The sequence below is a fragment of the Argentina anserina genome, chromosome 6 (assembly GCF_933775445.1).
Source record: "Argentina anserina chromosome 6, drPotAnse1.1, whole genome shotgun sequence".
NCBI classification, from domain to species: domain Eukaryota; kingdom Viridiplantae; phylum Streptophyta; class Magnoliopsida; order Rosales; family Rosaceae; genus Argentina; species Argentina anserina.
The window spans coordinates 1-12,620 of record NC_065877.1 but is presented as its reverse complement, the minus strand read 5'-3'; the positions used below and the strand labels follow the sequence as shown (position 1 = coordinate 12,620).

The 12,620-nt window shown below is 38.1% G+C and overlaps 1 protein-coding gene across 2 annotated transcripts; it reads left to right on the top strand.

Annotated features, from left to right (window-relative positions):
• The first annotated feature begins 291 nt into the window (after nt 1-291).
• Nucleotides 292-10,363, top strand: LOC126798134 (sister chromatid cohesion 1 protein 4). 2 transcript variants are annotated; one of them, XM_050524980.1, is made up of 14 exons: nt 292-1,036; nt 1,785-2,046; nt 2,146-2,243; nt 2,372-2,421; nt 2,711-2,760; nt 3,727-3,838; nt 4,075-5,182; nt 5,317-5,461; nt 6,023-6,159; nt 6,308-7,275; nt 7,739-7,772; nt 8,043-8,148; nt 8,577-8,706; nt 9,926-10,363. In XM_050524980.1, the coding sequence occupies exons 1-14, from the start codon at nt 913-915 to the stop codon at nt 10,022-10,024; spliced, it is 3,423 nt and encodes a 1,140-aa protein (XP_050380937.1). In that variant the 5' UTR covers nt 292-912; the 3' UTR covers nt 10,025-10,363. The 2 variants fall into 2 exon arrangements, with proteins under 2 accessions (XP_050380937.1, XP_050380936.1); XM_050524979.1 differs by having other exon boundaries at nt 4,030-5,182.
• The last annotated feature ends 2,257 nt before the right edge of the window (nt 10,364-12,620 follow it).

Below are 12,620 nucleotides of genomic sequence, written 5' to 3'. Positions count from 1 at the left end.
TTTGTAGTTACGTCACTCACGTGTTGCGCGCGTACCTTAAAAAAAAGTAATTACTGAAATAGTATATAAAACTGATGAGCGATAAATTTATAAAACTGATGTTTTTATTTTAATTTTTTATTATAATTATATATTTAGGGTCTATCATTAGAGGAAGGCAAAGTCCCAATCGGCGAAGAATTTACACATTTGAAAAAACCAAAAAAACTCCGTCAGTTTCACTTGTAAAGAAGCACTCGACCGAAGTAAAAATGACGACGTACATTATTGTCAATCAAAGTCCTCAGCCCAACATAAAACCAGTTCTCTTCTAAAAAAACATAAACCAGTTCTGTTTTGGTAAGTTCGACAATTGGAAGGCGCTACCATCTCTAAAGTCCTCTCTCCACTCTGTTCAAACTTCGAAGATTCAATTTCGGCCAAGCTGTATGCTCTGCTCCCAGTAACTACACAGCTGCTTCTTCTAGCTTGATTTTCGAAATTCCAACACCATCTCTATTCTTAGAAAGCTCAGAACATTTCCCACATCTGTCAAAGATTCATTTTTCAGGGTCAAAGCGCTGTTATTTCTTAAATTTCAGGCAATTCATACATTTACATTTTATTTTCAAGTGCAGTTGGGTATGAGAAAGGTGGATTACTGGCCCCAGCTATGGTTAGGGTTTCGTGTTCATAGTTGATTTGGGGATTTCTTCGGATGATTCTTCGGCTAATGGGTTTTGCTATGGATTTAGGGTTTCAGTCAAGGGTAATGTAAATCTGTCGGATTTGAAGCGTTTTACTTGTATTTGATGATTTGGTACTCAAGAAGATGGTTTAGAGGCTCATGCTACATCTGGGCGTGACTATTAGGGTCCTGAAATTCAGTCGATTTCAAAGTTTTGTGATTTAAGGTGCCACAAAGTAGTGGAAATGTTTTACTCGCAGTTTATATTGGCAAAGAAAGGCCCACTTGGGACGATATGGATAGCGGCACATTTGGAGCGCAAGCTTCGCAAGAATCAGGTTGCTGACACCGATATAGGCGTCTCTGTAGGTCAGTTTCCTTATTTTACTTTATGTGATCTATGTTTCTATTTATGATGTGTTCATTTGAGAAAATACAGGAAATCAAAGCACCGCAATTAAGGTTATTGAGGGCCCTTCTCTTAATACTATTATTCTTCTTCCGTTAAACTCTAGAGTATTCTATACAATGAGTTGCAGTCCGTGGAATTGACGGACATCAACTCATTAGAGAACAACTAACACAGCGAAAACATACAGTACTATGAGATTACGTACCATGAAAAGTATGAGAGGCTTGTTCATTAGCTCGATTAGAGAAATATTTGTATGCTTCAATTTTCGCTATGGAAACAAACTACAGAAAGAAAGTTGCTGAAATAATGATCCTGTTCTAGGCTATTGCAGGACTTCTCCTTTAAATTAGAATTTGATAAAAACTGTTAACCCAAAACATTATATTCTAAAAGTAAGCGCAGTATGCCATTTCTTGTACAAGGTGCTAAAATGTTCTGCTATCTTTTCTTCCAAGAGTGATGCAACTTCTTGTAAATCATGCTGGTCAAAAGTAACTTATAGGAAGCTGAAATAAGAAAAAGAAAAGAAAAATATTGGGTGAAAGATGCTAAAAAAATGTCCTCTAAATTATCAAGACCAAGAAGGTTGCAACTTCTTTTTATGTTGCTGCACTTTATATTTTCCAATTTGAATCATCTCTCTGTTTATGTAAATCATGTCAATTATATATATTTGCTTCCTTACTTTATCTTGTTGTACAGATTCTATTCTCTTTCCTGAAGTTCCGATTGCTCTCCGGTTGTCCAGTCATCTTCTGCTTGGTGTTGTGAGGATATATTCTAGGAAGGTGAATTACCTTTTTGATGACTGCAGTGAGGCTTTGCTTAAGATTAAGCAAGCTTTTCGCTCCACTGCAGTCGATTTACCGCCAGAGGAATCAACTGCACCATACCATTCTATCACCTTGCCTGAGACTTTTGACCTCGATGATTTTGAGCTACCAGATAACGAAATTTTTCAGGGGTTAGTAAGTTCAAGCATTTTTATTTAAGGTCGGAGATTGGGTGTTGAGTTGGGAGATGAAATCCGTGTTTGTAATATTGACAGTTAGTTATCTTGCAGTAACTATGTTGATCATCATGTCAGTACAAGGGAACAGATAACTCTCCAAGATGCAATGGAGGGTGTGGTTTACTCGACATCTCAGTTCGGATTGGATGGTTAGTACTAATCAATTTATTGTGATGACATGATGGTACACTCGATTCATATAAGTTTAAGCAGATTTCCTGGTTTATTTTTGGACCATGGCTTACTTATTATCAAATATTTCCCGGTTCATTTTCAGAGCGATTTGGTGATGGTGATACTTCTCAAATCGGTCTCGATTTTGATGAGGTAATTTTTTTTGTACCTGCTTTGTACGCAAATGAACTTGATAATTTATTCGGGTAAAAAAGTCTGATTGTGCTCCAAGTTGCTAGTGTCTGTACTAAAATGTACTCTTTTGTATCTCCTTGTTAGCAAGTGAGCGCACTTTTATATAGATGCGATTCTTCTTTACCTGCCAACTATTGCTTATGCAAGAATCTTGTGCATAATATTTTCTTTGTTTTTGTTTTGTGTGTGTGTGTGTGTGTGTGTGTCATCACTTAAAAATTATATTTGTTGTATGATGAAAAAACAGGACTTGTTCATAGGCCAGGCTGCAGCTGAAGGGAATGATGGAATTTCCGGGTAACTTATATTTATCTCTATGGTGTCAAGCATCTCATGCATTCTTAATAGCAAAAAGAAACTCCTAAAAGTTCAAATTATGCCATGTTATTTTCTGCAATGGACTTTTAGATTTTATGTATCTGTCACACCTGATGTCCCAAAAACGGAGCCCTTATTCTTTCCCATATTCAATATGAGTGCATATTCTAAAATTATATAAAATTCCATGTGTTCTTTTGGAGGAAGCAATTGAAAGTTCCTGCTTTTCTTCCCAAGTCCCTGTTGGTGAAATGCATGGAGAGTGTATATTTTATACAGTGTGAAGTTACATTTTGTTTATGGAAGATGATGTCTTTGGAGGAGGGTTTTAGTTAGGAGAGCCCAGTAGGGATTACTGCTCTATCAACTGCTAGGCATCTTGGCTTTGCCGAAGGAAGAGGGCTAAATTCTCTGGGGTTGTAGTGTGCTATTTTTTTAAAGGTAAATTGGATGGAAAGAAGTAGGCGGATTTATGATGGGGATAGAGGTGCGGGGATGGAGAAGCTTTGCAACATAGTAAAGTTTTTGGTACCTTTAAGGGCTTCTGCTTCCTCAGAATTTAAAACATACTACATTCTGCTAGACCGGAGGGGAGCTGTACTTTAAGCACATGGTTTAAGTGCGTCTTGTCTGCAATTTCTTATATTATGCGGTGTTGGGATGGAGGAGCCAGATAGTATGGTTTATTTTGTTTAACAGTAATCCAGAACTCTCAGAGAGTCTGATTTTCTGTTTGTTTGACTTTCTTAGTTATGTATTGCAATCATATAAAGACTTGGTCCTTAATTTGTTATAAGAAACTTTGTCGTATAAGATATAGTTTATTTGTTGTCCATGTGGCACTTTCCTATTCCAGTTGGAGATGATACCTATTTGGTAGCTTCTTAAAGTCTTCACTTTGAACAATCAATTATTGATATCCCCTATTTGTAATCTTCATTACAGTAGCGATCCTCAGGCATTGGCTCCGCCAACGAAACCCTTGGAAAAGCATGAAGAATTTGAGGGAGTACCTGGAACTTCAGAAACTGTGCAAATGAATGGGACTGGAAACCAGGTCTATTTTATTTCTCGAAAACAAATATGTTGGGTTTTCCCCTAATTGTTCATCATTTCTTGTGTGCAAGCTAGTTTTGTTAACTTATATTTGTTTTGGTTGTTGGGGATGGGAGGACAACTCATATATCAAATGTGTAATACAACTTCTGCCCTGGTCAATGAAATTTTTTTTTTAAATATTTTGAACAGAATGAAGTCATTGCTGCAAATACTGAATTTGTCACTTATGCTCAGGCTCCATCAACTCCTGTATTATTTGAAGAGCCAAACTTGTCTAGCGTTCAGGAACCTATGGCCTGCAATGATCACTTGGATTTGGAAGACCATAATTTATCAAATTTACCAGTACCAGAAGGCACAGAAAAGGCTTGTAGCGAGTTCTTATGCTGCGAGGATGATAATGCAATAATTTTTTCTGAGAATAGATACAATTTGGGAGAGTTGGAGATGAAAGAAATGATGCTACCTGTGAATGAGCAGATCAATCCTGTTTCTCCAGCATTAAAATGTTCAAATGGGACGGTTGGCGCACTGGATCTCCCAAACAGGGTGGAAGATATAAATACTGGTATTGTCATAAACAGTGAACCAACTATGCTCGTCACAGAGAAAAAGGATGAACAATGTGGAGAACCTGCAGCAGTTGGGTTGGATGAAACCATTGCATCTCCTAGTTGCTCACAGGTTACCTCCGAGTTAGAGGAGTCTGCTCGTAAGATTTCTTCAAGTGGTACCTGTGTGCGAGAGCCAGAGGATAATATGGTCGATCAACAAACATCTATAAAGTCTGAAATTCAAAATCATATTGCTATTTCTAACGATCGGGGAGAAGCACACACCCCTAACATTGATGTAGATTCTTTCGACCCTGTTGCTCATGAAAAGATGGCAACTGCCCAACTATGCGTGCTCCAGGCATGTAACTCCCATCCGAATCATTACAGTTTCCAATCTTCTTCAGATAAAAGTGCAGAAAAATCTTGCAACTTATCTTCTGAGGTTTTGCGGTTAAACTCTGTGGACAATGCTATATCTTGTGACAATCAGCCAGATGATTTGGATAGGGCTGCCACTTCTCACTTGCTTCCACCTGAAAAGTTTCTATCTAAACCGGAGGGGCTCACTGCTGAACCAAGTGGTCTACCAGTTGATTCTACACCTGAAAAAGAAGTCTTTGGTGATGGTGTTGGGACCAAACTCATCTCTGGGAAGAAGCACAGTTATACAGAGAGCACAGTAACAGTTCAGAGTTTAAATTCAGTTGAGTCATTTGGGGAGGCACGAGGAAAGCGAACTGCAGATTCCATTCCTGATGATGATGATTTATTGTCTTCTATTTTAGGTAACATGTCTCCTTCTGTCCTTCTACATAAAGTTGATAGTTCATGTGCATCTCTTTTTGCCCATGAGTTTTCAGTGGAAAAATGTCGTGTTGCTTATATGGTTTTGTACTGATTTATATTTATTTTGTTACAGTTGGGAGAAGATCTTCGGTTCTAAAACTGAAACCGACTCCGCCTGTATCTGAAATGAAAACCACAAAACGCTCCCGAACTGCTGTCCGTAGCACTGTTTCAAAGAGGAAAGTGCTAATGGATGATACAATGGTCCTGCATGGCGAGTATGTTTGTTCATATTTACATTATCTATATTCATATGCTGATTAGTTTTGACCAACTTATATCTCAATAGGTTGTTCTAATTAATTACTTTGCTCTCTTCAACAAGAGTGTATAGATGTTATTGGGTATACAGTATCTTTCTAAGTCATTAGTGTTACTGCAAATCTATGACCTCCAAATAATCGATTTGATTTGTCACATAAACCCCTTCTTAATACCTTGTTGATCTGTGCATGATCTTGATTCATGCTCTTTAGTCGGCAACCTTCTTGACATGACTTCATTTCCCGTTCATTGTGGTCATTCTGTTGAATACAGATGGTAGTAATTCCATCTTTTTGGATAACTGTTGTATTATACTTTAGTTTCTTTCGGGTTTTATGTTTGGCTACCTTTTTGAGTACTTTGTGTGTACATTTAACAGAGTTTGACCTGGCTAAGTTAGTAATGTTGTAAATCAAAGCGTACTAAGCAGGTCAAGCATACTGTTGTATATTTGGAAATAATTTATCTTTCTTTGTAAAAATAATACTAACTACTTGTCTGGCTGTCATATGAAGTATAATCCGCCAGCAGCTGACAAATACTGAAGATATACGTCGTGTGCGTAAAAAAGCCCCTTGTACTCGCCCAGAAATTTCAATGATTCAGCGACAAAATTTGGAAGATGAAATTTTCATCGAACCCATCTTCACAGGTACTTTAATAATGCCAGTGATATTCTATTATGAGAACACAGACTTGCCAGACGCAATTGCGAGAGATTTTTAAGCCAATTTGATGAACACAATTACTATACTCCAGAAAACTTTTACTAGCGACTTGAATTGATTTGATGTTGCCAGGATTCTCGGCGGAACTGATATATCTGCACACCGAGAATTTTGATCCGAGTAGAACCAGGTTTTCTGAAGATGATCAAGATAATGCTTCTGATGAGGTACTGAAGGATGTACAGACTTCTGTGAGGTCAAGTGTTACTGAGGAAACAAAAATCCTTGGAAGCACTGAGCCTGTAATAATAAGAGATGATGCAAAAGCACAAACAAACATTGTCATTGAGACTGAAAACGGGGGGATGCAAGATCATAACCTAAGATCTCAGGTCTCTGATGCTCAAGAGCAGGTGATTACCAACGAAGAAAAATCAAAGCATGAACCCTTGGTGGAGATGAGTGAAATGGAAATTGATGCTAACAATGCAGAAGTTACTAATTTCGTTCCAGGAGTTATATACGATATGCCGTATGAAAATAACATCCTGCCAGGGCTCCTGAATAAAATTGGTGAGAAAGGTACTTCTCTTCAGAAGGGTACACTATTCATGTCTTCAGATGAAAAGTTGGACTGTCAACCTACTGAAGTGGATATTTCGATGGTGGATGCAAGTTTTCAGGAAGGAGTTGATGCTGTTGATAATGTTGAGCATAATGATGAAATCAGAGTAGATGTTCAGACGGGGTTTTCTGAAGTGACTGACACAAGTGCTACACTTGGAACCATATCTCTTGAAACTGGCGACTGCAAAAATCTGAGTTTAAATGATCAACCTACGGAAGAAAAGGGACATGAGTTGCGTAGTTTGAATGAAAATGAGGTCCTAGATGCAACCTTTGGTTGTGATGACGAGGACACTAAGTCCAGTTGTATGCTTGGTAGAGAAGGCAACATTGATTCTACAATTTCGTTGAAACTTGATGCGGATGCAAAATATATATCCTCCAGTGATAAGGAAAATCTACAACATGAGGAGGCTGATCCACGGAGTGGAATTGAAGCAGAAGTTTCCACAGACTATCGTGCTGGAAATAGAGTATGTTGTTAACTTCCTCATGAATCTCTAAATTTTATTTGAGTTTACTCTTTTTGTTGAAGGACTTCATTATGTTTAGTATAATGTTTCCTTAATGATCCTTTCCACCACCTCCTTGTCTTCTTTCATTTGATTGATTCCCTTGGCTGATCGATTAATTACCTGGGCCTTTTTCTTATGCTACTGATATTTCTGATAGCCAATGTATTCTTGACTGCACAGGGAAAGTACTCGATTTTTTAAACTAATAGTCAATATTTGTTGTAGATGTGTAACAATATTCGAAAATAATATATGAAGAGACTTCTGATCCTCTGGGCTTGATTTTATTGGACTGTAGAAACTTTTGTAAACATTCTTCTGAATTAGGCCATTTTACTTATGTGCTCCAACATTGCATTCAGAAACTCTGTTTCCTTATCAGTTTTATTGTGCTCCTGACATCAGACTTTTGGCTGTGCAGGATTATGGCGATTTAGGTTTCGGGCACGATACAGGTTTCTTTTTTAATCTTCTTTCTCACTTATATGATTCCAAGATTCTCTATGTAACTACCTGATTTATAGTTTGGTGGATATACCATATATGGTCTATGATTGTTCCCTCTGTACTTGGACCTTAAAGTTCAATTGTCAACTGTGTTGAATCAAGCTGTGATGGATAATAAATGTGTCAACCACCATTAGCTATGCTGTTTGCCATAATTGCTCATGTAGTTATATATGTAGTCATGTTCTTTGAGTAACATATATTTTTTTTCTGCTTAGAATTTTTGAACGTAGATGATGAAGAAATCGCGGAGGAGGGGGATGAAATACCGTCTGCTGAAGACACTTGTGTTCTTGAAAATAGTGGCTGGTCTTCCCGTACCAGGTGTGTATGCTTTAAATAGTTATAGATATATGCAACGTCTGTTTCCTGTTTACTGCAAGTCACAATAGATGTTTTTACTTTTTGCATTGTTCGCTGTGGGTTGTACTGATGAGTTTGTCTGTGGGAGCCTGAATGACTAATTTTGGACTTTATGAATAGTTGTTTATTCCCTCCACCCCTCTCCTCCTCCTCTCTCTCTCTCTCTCTCTCTCTCTCTCATGCTACTTTTAACATCATGATTATTGCATATAATTTATTTACCATGCACTTGTTTGTGGGCGTATTATTTTTTTCAATTTGTTATATGATCACTGTTGCTATTTCAGAAATTCTTAGTGAAATTGATTTTATCGATTGTTTATTATCATCCCTTGTGATATTATATTATCAATCACTGAATTATGTATTTTTCTTCTTTGGTTTCATAGGGCTGTTGCCAAGTATCTTCAAACTCTATTTGATCAGGAAGCTGTGCATGGGAGAAAGATTCTCGGGATGGAAAACTTATTGAATGGAAAAACTCGTAAGGAAGCTTCAAGGATGTTCTTTGAAACATTGGTAAGTGTTTTAAATTTGTAATTAACATTACCTTTACCTTTTCTTCTATGCCATTCCAATATGATAGTTGTGAGGAATGATTTCAAAATGTATTTGGTAGGGCCATAGTTATATGCCAGACACTAGAAAATGTTGGGAATTCAAAAGGCATGTCAATGAAATGTTCAAGCTAATACAAATTATTGGAGACACAATTAAGACGTGCTGATGCAGGACAACCTGCTCTTGGGTTTGTTCAAGTACTCGTACAGAATGGGGATCAGAATGGGTATTAAGAAAACAATAGGACTACTAGGATCACACGAGTAGGGGTTCTCGGCATCACACCTAAGGTCAGGCTGCATCGCACCAACCTGAAAGAAAGCAAAGCTCTCAAATTCTTAGACTCAAAGCTGCCAGCAAAGGACGCCTCTATATAGAGGCTAAAACCCTAGAAAATGTAGGATCAAATCATCCATAAGATTCCCTAATAATAAAACTAATCCTAATAAGGATGAAATCATAATATCTGGACATACAATTTTGCTTGTATTCTCCATCACTTGCTAGTTATGCACCTTCTTTATAAAATTCTCCATATAAAACTTTCTGAAGCTGGGTCCCACTTATTTTAAGCTTACCAGAATCAACTGGTCACAGACACAGACCTCCCCAACTGAAAAAGAAAACTGATACAAACCTCTCTCCTCTTCCTTTTTATTTTTTTATTTATGTCCTGCAAGGGAAGAACACAGAGGGTGTGTCTTTTGAATATGAGAACAGGATGGATGTTTTTCAAATTCCAATGGGAGAGTGAGAGACTCAAGTGGAGTCAGAGCTTCTGGGTTTTAGGTCTTAGATCTTGATCTGAGGAAGAACTTTTGAACTGAGAGTTCTTGATTGCACACAGAGGCTGTGTTCAATGTGGATAGGTGCATTATTATAATGGTTCATGAAGGGCATTATATTTTTTATGGTAGTGCTTTGTTGTTCCGGTAGGAATGATGTTTTTCCTAGATAATATCATTTGTAATTGGAAAATAGTTTCTAACCCCAACTGTTGATCGTTTCTGGTTTAGTTGTCTCATGACTCATGTCATTTTAAGAGGTTGGTTTAGTTGAAACCCATGAAAGAGACTTGTTTTGTAAACTTGATGTTACACAGGCACCCTTAACTTTTCTCTTTGTCGTGTTTCTTTTTATGTAACTTACTAAAGGTCATACTTACTTTTTTTTGCAGGTTCTTAAGACAAGGGATTACATCAATGTAGAACAGGCAAAACCATTTGCTGACATTAACATAAAGCCTAGAGTAAAGCTCATGAAATCAGACTTCTGATATCTTACATAGGAAAGGTGGATAGTGTTGAATACGCCCTTACAGCTTTAATCTGATGCTGTACTGAGAACTGAGTATTCTTTTCCTTGACAGTCCATTTCTAAGTACTCTTTCTTGCTTTTTATATAAAAAAAATTCGGATCCTTTTTCGTAGGCTAGGGATTATGTTCTCGTTAGATTTTGTAAGTGGTAGTTTGTGAGCGGGGTTGACATTGATTGTAAACACTAGTAAGGTTGCAATGTCCATCATATATGTTGTATATATATGTAAAGGTGTATCTTTGGTAATCGAAGTTGCGACTATTTGGCAAGAACAGTGAATCTTTGTAATTGCTACTAGGGATTGAATGTTTGATTGCGTCATAGATCTCCAAGGCTTGAAGAAGTCTGTTCCTCCTTTTGGGCAAAGCACAGTACTTGTATTCGCTGGAGTCGTATAATAACCATTTTATTTGTTTGACAGGACTTGGCGCTCATAACGCACCTTGAGGTCGACCATTAAAGAAACCAGTTTAAAGATGCTATAAAGTCTGGGAGATGGTTTCTTTTTTTGTAGAGAAGGTCGAGAAGATGCGGACAGGTGCTTATAAGAACATATGAATAGAAAAACGGAAGAATTGTGCCGATATATGTGCTAAAGGGTTGTCTTATTGGCGCAATTTGATGCAAGGGTAAATGCAATAACATATACAGTAAACCCAAACTTTTTTTGAAGGGACTCTAAAATCAACCTTTATTACGGTAAAAAATAAGACTAAATTGCTTTACAAGACTTGGATGCCAGAAAGGTATGTGCTGTATGATTGATCCAGGATATGTAGAAAGTGGAATTTATTCAAAACTCCCAAGGGAATTCGCTCAAATTCGATATATTATTTGAAGCGGTAGACTTTAATGAACTAAAACTGTAGATTCTTAGGGTTTAGGGTTTAGGGTTTTAGGGTTTTAGGGCTTAGGGTTTTAGGGCTTAGGGTTTAGGGTTTAGGGTTTAGGGTTTAGGGTTTAGGGTTTAGGGTTTAGGGTTTAGGGTTTAGGGTTTAGGGTTTAGGGTTTAGGGTTTAGGGTTTAGGGTTTAGGGTTTAGGGTTTAGGGTTTAGGGTTTAGGGTTTAGGGTTTAGGGTTTAGGGTTTAGGGTTTAGGGTTTAGGGTTTAGGGTTTAGGGTTTAGGGTTTAGGGTTTAGGGTTTAGGGTTTAGGGTTTAGGGTTTAGGGTTTAGGGTTTAGGGTTTAGGGTTTAGGGTTTAGGGTTTAGGGTTTAGGGTTTAGGGTTTAGGGTTTAGGGTTTAGGGTTTAGGGTTTAGGGTTTAGGGTTTAGGGTTTAGGGTTTAGGGTTTAGGGTTTAGGGTTTAGGGTTTAGGGTTTAGGGTTTAGGGTTTAGGGTTTAGGGTTTAGGGTTTAGGGTTTAGGGTTTAGGGTTTAGGGTTTAGGGTTTAGGGTTTAGGGTTTAGGGTTTAGGGTTTAGGGTTTAGGGTTTAGGGTTTAGGGTTTAGGGTTTAGGGTTTAGGGTTTAGGGTTTAGGGTTTAGGGTTTAGGGTTTAGGGTTTAGGGTTTAGGGTTTAGGGTTTAGGGTTTAGGGTTTAGGGTTTAGGGTTTAGGGTTTAGGGTTTAGGGTTTAGGGTTTAGGGTTTAGGGTTTAGGGTTTAGGGTTTAGGGTTTAGGGTTTAGGGTTTAGGGTTTAGGGTTTAGGGTTTAGGGTTTAGGGTTTAGGGTTTAGGGTTTAGGGTTTAGGGTTTAGGGTTTAGGGTTTAGGGTTTAGGGTTTAGGGTTTAGGGTTTAGGGTTTAGGGTTTAGGGTTTAGGGTTTAGGGTTTAGGGTTTAGGGTTTAGGGTTTAGGGTTTAGGGTTTAGGGTTTAGGGTTTAGGGTTTAGGGTTTAGGGTTTAGGGTTTAGGGTTTAGGGTTTAGGGTTTAGGGTTTAGGGTTTAGGGTTTAGGGTTTAGGGTTTAGGGTTTAGGGTTTAGGGTTTAGGGTTTAGGGTTTAGGGTTTAGGGTTTAGGGTTTAGGGTTTAGGGTTTAGGGTTTAGGGTTTAGGGTTTAGGGTTTAGGGTTTAGGGTTTAGGGTTTAGGGTTTAGGGTTTAGGGTTTAGGGTTTAGGGTTTAGGGTTTAGGGTTTAGGGTTTAGGGTTTAGGGTTTAGGGTTTAGGGTTTAGGGTTTAGGGTTTAGGGTTTAGGGTTTAGGGTTTAGGGTTTAGGGTTTAGGGTTTAGGGTTTAGGGTTTAGGGTTTAGGGTTTAGGGTTTAGGGTTTAGGGTTTAGGGTTTAGGGTTTAGGGTTTAGGGTTTAGGGTTTAGGGTTTAGGGTTTAGGGTTTAGGGTTTAGGGTTTAGGGTTTAGGGTTTAGGGTTTAGGGTTTAGGGTTTAGGGTTTAGGGTTTAGGGTTTAGGGTTTTAGGGTTTAGGGTTTAGGGTTTAGGGTTTAGGGTTTAGGGTTTAGGGTTTAGGGTTTAGGGTTTAGGGTTTAGGGTTTAGGGTTTAGGGTTTAGGGTTTAGGGTTTAGGGTTTAGGGTTTATGGTTTAGGGTTTAGGGTTTAGGGTTTAGGGTTTAGGGTTTAGGGTTAGGGTTAGGTTTAGGGTTTTGGGTTTAGGTTTTAGGAGTTTAGGG